Genomic DNA, 5,000 nt, shown 5'->3' on the forward strand with positions numbered 1-5,000 from the left:
TCTCCTCCATGTTCTCCTCCTCGTTCTCCTCCTCGTTCTCCTCCTCATTCTCCTCTCACCCTCTCACTCCCTCACCCTCTCATTCTCTCACTCCCTCACCCTCTCTCACTCCCTCACCCTCTCACTCTCTCACCCTCTCACTCCCTCACTCTCTCACTCTCTCTCACTCCCTCACCCTCTCACTCTCTCACCCTCTCTCACTCTCTCACTCCCTCACCCTCTCACTCCCTCACCCTCTCACTCTCTCACCCTCTCACTCTCTCACCCTCTCTCACTCTCTCACCCTCTCACTCCCTCACCCTCTCACTCCCTCACCCTCTCACTCTCTCACCCTCTCTCACTCTCTCACCCTCTCACTCCCTCACTCCCTCACCCTCTCACTCCCTCACTCTCTCACCCTCTCTCACCCTCTCACTCCCTCACCCTCTCACTCCCTCACTCTCTCACTCTCTCACCCTCTCACTCTCTCACCCTCTCACTCCCTCACCCTCTCACTCCCTCACCCTCTCACTCCCTCACCCTCTCACTCTCTCACCCTCTCTCACTCTCTCACCCTCTCACCTTCAGTGAGGCTCAAACTCTCACATTGTTCTTTCACTAAAGTTAGTCTGTGGCCCCACTGAGTCTACAGGAAGTGTTGGGTTTTCTGTGTGTGTGTGTGTGTGTGTGTGTGTGTGTTACTGTGTGTGTGTGTGTGTTACTGTGTGTGTGTGTGTTACTGTGTTACTGTGTGTGTGTGTGTGTTTGCGTGTGTGTGTGTTGGCTCTCCACTTTTTCTAAATCTCATTTCCTGGCTGGTTGTTAGGAAAACAGAGAGAATGTTGGGTAATAATCCAGAGACGTGGACAGACTGGCAGCACCACTGATATCAACACTGTGTGTGTGTGTGTGTGTTACTGTGTGTGTTACTGGGTTTGCGTGTGTGTGTGTGTTACTGTGTGTGTTACTGGGTTTGCGTGTGTGTGTGTGTGTGTGTGTTACTGTGTGTGTGTGTGTGTGTTACTATGTATGTGTGTTACTGTGTGTGTGTGTGTGTGTTACTATGTATGTGTGTGTTACTATGTATGTGTGTTACTGTGTGTGTGTGTTACTGTGTTACTATGTATGTGTGTGTGTGTGTGTGTGTGTGTGTGTTGCACTTTGTTCAGGAATGTGCACAGATTACAGACCTGTTAGTGGAGTTAAATTACACATAATCTCTGCTAATGACCTGAGAGAGAAGGTTCATTACTGAACCTGAGACTTTAGTAAAGTCAGATTATTAATCTGTCCTTCATCATCTTCATCATCATCATAGATATAATTCTGAGGATTATTCTGTGAAGATTAGAATAAAAACAGATGTTTCTAATCTCATCACATTTGTTTACACAGAAACTTTCACTCTTTCATCACTTTACTTTCACTCTTTCATCACTTTACTTTCACTCTTTCATCACTTTACTTTCACTCTTTCATCACTTTACTTTCACCCTACTTTCACCCGGTCTGATGTGTGTGTGTGTGAGGCTGTTATTCCTCCCACAGACAGTAGGGGGCAGTAGAGACAGAATGACAATGATCTCAGTTTGTGGTCGTTTCTCACTCTTCTTCTCAGATTCAGTCTGACAATAACACACTTGTTGTGTTACTGTTGTGTTATTGTTGTGTTACTGTAGAGGAATGTTGACCTTTCAGTGACCTCTGCATGTTCAGTGTCTTTTATCGTCAGATTTTTCACAGATTATTTCCTCTGCATGTTCACAGCTGTAAAACACTCTCCACACACACACACACACACACACACACACACACACACACACACACACACACTATGTACACATGTGACATCATCATCATCATCGTCATCTTTATCGTTTGTTTTTGTTTCTGTGCAAGAAAAAAGAAAAATGGCTGCAGGTTTGAGATTAAACAAAGAACAATGAATTTGACCTTTTTATACTGTGTGTGTGTGTGTGTGTGTGTGTGTGTGTGTGTGTGTGTGTGTGTGTGTGTGCGTTCATGTTCCTTTTCTAAAGAACACACACGTGTTTCCAGCTGACTGGCGGCCATTTTGAAGACACTGAATATTTTCAGCTCAGAGAAAATTAGCTTAGCACAATGATTATGAATGAATGAATGAATGAACACCTGCTGCTTTGCCTCATTTCACATGTTTATGCTAACTTTCTAATAACAACATATGAAGGTGCTAAGCTAACTCAGTGTGAACTCATTTTAAATCAATGTTTCAACAGCACAAAGGCTGTTCACTTAAAGTGTTGTTCTTTCTTTGCTGTCTTTATGCTAGGCTAAGCTAACCGTCGAGTGGGCGGAGTCACAGCGTGGTGAGATCTGTGAAAAGAGAAAGTTTGAAACAGTTTGAAAACTTTATTCATAAATCTGTTTCAGATCAAAAGTGAGTGAATCTTCACAGACGAGAAAAACCACTTCACATTCTTTCTAAAGAGAGAGAGAGAGAGAGAGAGAGAGAGAGCGGTGCAGCTGCATTCCTCTTGTCAGAGGCCACGCCCCCTCCCCCTCCCCCTCTGAAAATAATCTCCACACTTCTCGTGTTCACATTAATCCTCAGAAAAAGTGGTTTAAAGTCCGTTCACGTTTAGAAAAGAGTGAAAAAATAAAATCACACGTTCATCTGAAAATAATCTGATGATGAAAATAATCTCATGGCACGTTTTAGAAAAAGCGTTTCTGTTCCACAGCCCTCACACAGTGTGTGTGTGTACATTCGTTGGTCTGTAATCCTAATCCTAATCCATGCTTCTCATTCAAAGTTGAGATTTTTGTGTGACTTGACGAAACAGGCCTGATTTTTCTGGGTTGACACTGAAATCCTCTGCACAGTGAGATTTTTCTCTTAGATTAGGAGATTAGGTCAGATTAAGGAAGACGAATCAAGTCTTTTTTTCCCGTCACCTCCTCACGATCCTTCTGTCCTTCAGTTAATCCGGATCAAAGATCCAAATTTATTTCCATTCCACGAATATTCCAAAGGCCCCTCGCTCATTGTCTTAAGCCCCGCCCATTTGTCCATCCATCGTCCAATCTGATGTGGGCTTTTCTTCTTCTGTCCCTCCCTCACAGGTCCAGACGAAAGGCGCCGAAGTAACTGGACGAATCATCGGCGTTGACCATCGTCGGAGAAGAGACGGAGACAAAGATCTCGTCTCCGGCTCTGAGCTCGAATAATCCGCCCTGATAAACCGAGTGGAGAGCGAACTCTGCGTCTGGAGACCAACACTTTGTCCCCACGCCCTTCAGCAGCTGGACAGACACGGGACAAACCAGGGGACAATCAGGAGACAATCAGAGGACAATCAGGAGACAATCAGGAGACAATCAGGAGACAAACAGGGGACAAACCAGGAGACAAACAGATTCTCAGTCTTCGTCTTTTTTACCTGAATTGGACTCGGGTACGAAGTTTTCTTATAAACGCACTGAACGAGCTGATGACTGACGCTGCGCTGCTCACTGTCGCCCACTGGAGACGGGTAACGGAAATACACCTGAGGACGAGAGAGGACGAGAGAGGACGAGAGAGGATGAGAGAGGACGAGAGAGGATGAGAAGACGAGAGAGGACGAGAGAGGATGAGAGAGGACGAGAGAGGACGAGAAGACGAGAGAGGACGAGAGAGGATGAGAAGACGAGAGAGGACGAGAGGACGAGAGAGGATGAGAAGACGAGAGAGGACGAGAGAGACAAGAGAGGACGAGAAGACGAGAGAGGACGAGAGAGACAAGAGAGGACGAGAGAGGACGAGAGGACGAGAGAGACAAGAGAGGACGAGAGAGGACGAGAAGACGAGAGAGGACGAGAGAGACAAGAGAGGACGAGAAGACGAGAGAGGACGAGAGAGGACGAGAAGACGAGAGAGGACGAGAGAGGACGAGAGAGGATGAGAAGACGAGAGAGGACGAGAGGACGAGAGAGGATGAGAAAACGAGAGAGGACGAGAGAGACGAGAGGACGAGAGAGACAAGAGAGGACGAGAAGACGAGAGAGGACGAGAGAGACAAGAGAGGACGAGAGGACGAGAGAGACAAGAGAGGACGAGAGGACGAGAGAGACAAGAGAGGACGAGAGGACGAGAGAGACAAGAGAGGACGAGAGAGGACGAGAGAGGACGAGAAGACGAGAGAGGACGAGAGAGACAAGAGAGGACGAGAGGACGAGAGAGACAAGAGAGGACGAGAGGACGAGAGAGACAAGAGAGGACGAGAGAGGACGAGAGAGGACGAGAAGACGAGAGAGAGACAAACAGGTGTTTACACAAACAGTCAATAACAACAGTAAGAGTTGGTTCGACCCTCACCTGTGAGTAAAGATAGTATCTCCCGTCCTGAGGAACTCGCAGCTTCCCATTGGTCAGAGTCATGTTGTGCAGGTGAGCTCCAAAGCTCTGATTGGCCCATGAGCGAACCACATGACGACAGGACTGATGGAGACCAGGGGTCGGGATCTGGTAGAGCGGGAAACCTGTGGATGAGCGAGAGATTATTAATCCAGCCCTGACCCTGAATTAAACATAATCCAAAATCAAAACTGACAAATGACGAAATCATGAACGTGTAAACGTGCAAACACGAGTAATCTCTGTCAGGGAAACTGTGACGAGCAGGCGTCGGATTACGGCGAGCAGGCGTCGGATTAGGCGTCAGATTAGGACGAGCAGGCGTCAGATTAGGACGAGCAGGCGTCGGATTAGGCTTCAGATTAGGACGAGCAGGCGTCAGATTAGGACGAGCAGGAGTCGGATTAGGACGAGCAGGCGTCGGATTAGGCGTCAGATTAGGACGAGCAGGCGTCAGATTAGGACGAGCAGGAGTCGGATTACGACGAGCAGGCGTCTGATTAGGCGTCAGATTAGGACGAGCAGGTGTCGGATTAGGACGAGAAGGAGTCGGATTACGACGAGCAGGCGTCGGATTAGGCGTCAGATTAGGACAAGCAGGCGTCGGATTAGGATGAGCAGGAGTCGGATTACGACGAGCAGG

At 47.6% G+C, this 5,000-nt stretch overlaps 1 protein-coding gene across 1 annotated transcript in view; it reads right to left on the minus strand.

Annotated features, from left to right (window-relative positions):
• Positions 1 to 2,567: 2,567 nt before the first annotated feature.
• LOC310938082 (tumor necrosis factor ligand superfamily member 10-like) overlaps positions 2,568 to 5,000 on the minus strand; it is a 14,541-nt gene continuing 12,108 nt past the window's right edge. The window contains exons 5-7 of the mRNA XM_083902501.1: positions 4,319 to 4,482; positions 3,402 to 3,509; positions 2,568 to 3,264 (exon numbers count right to left, since the gene is read on the minus strand). Of these exons, the coding sequence (XP_083758627.1) occupies positions 3,079 to 3,264; positions 3,402 to 3,509; positions 4,319 to 4,482 (458 nt within the window). The 3' untranslated portion in view covers positions 2,568 to 3,078. The remainder of the gene's footprint in view (positions 3,265 to 3,401; positions 3,510 to 4,318; positions 4,483 to 5,000) is intronic.

The sequence above is a fragment of the Microchirus variegatus genome, assembly GCF_963457635.1.
Source record: "Microchirus variegatus genome assembly, chromosome: 2".
Classification (NCBI taxonomy): Eukaryota; Metazoa; Chordata; class Actinopteri; order Pleuronectiformes; family Soleidae; genus Microchirus; species Microchirus variegatus.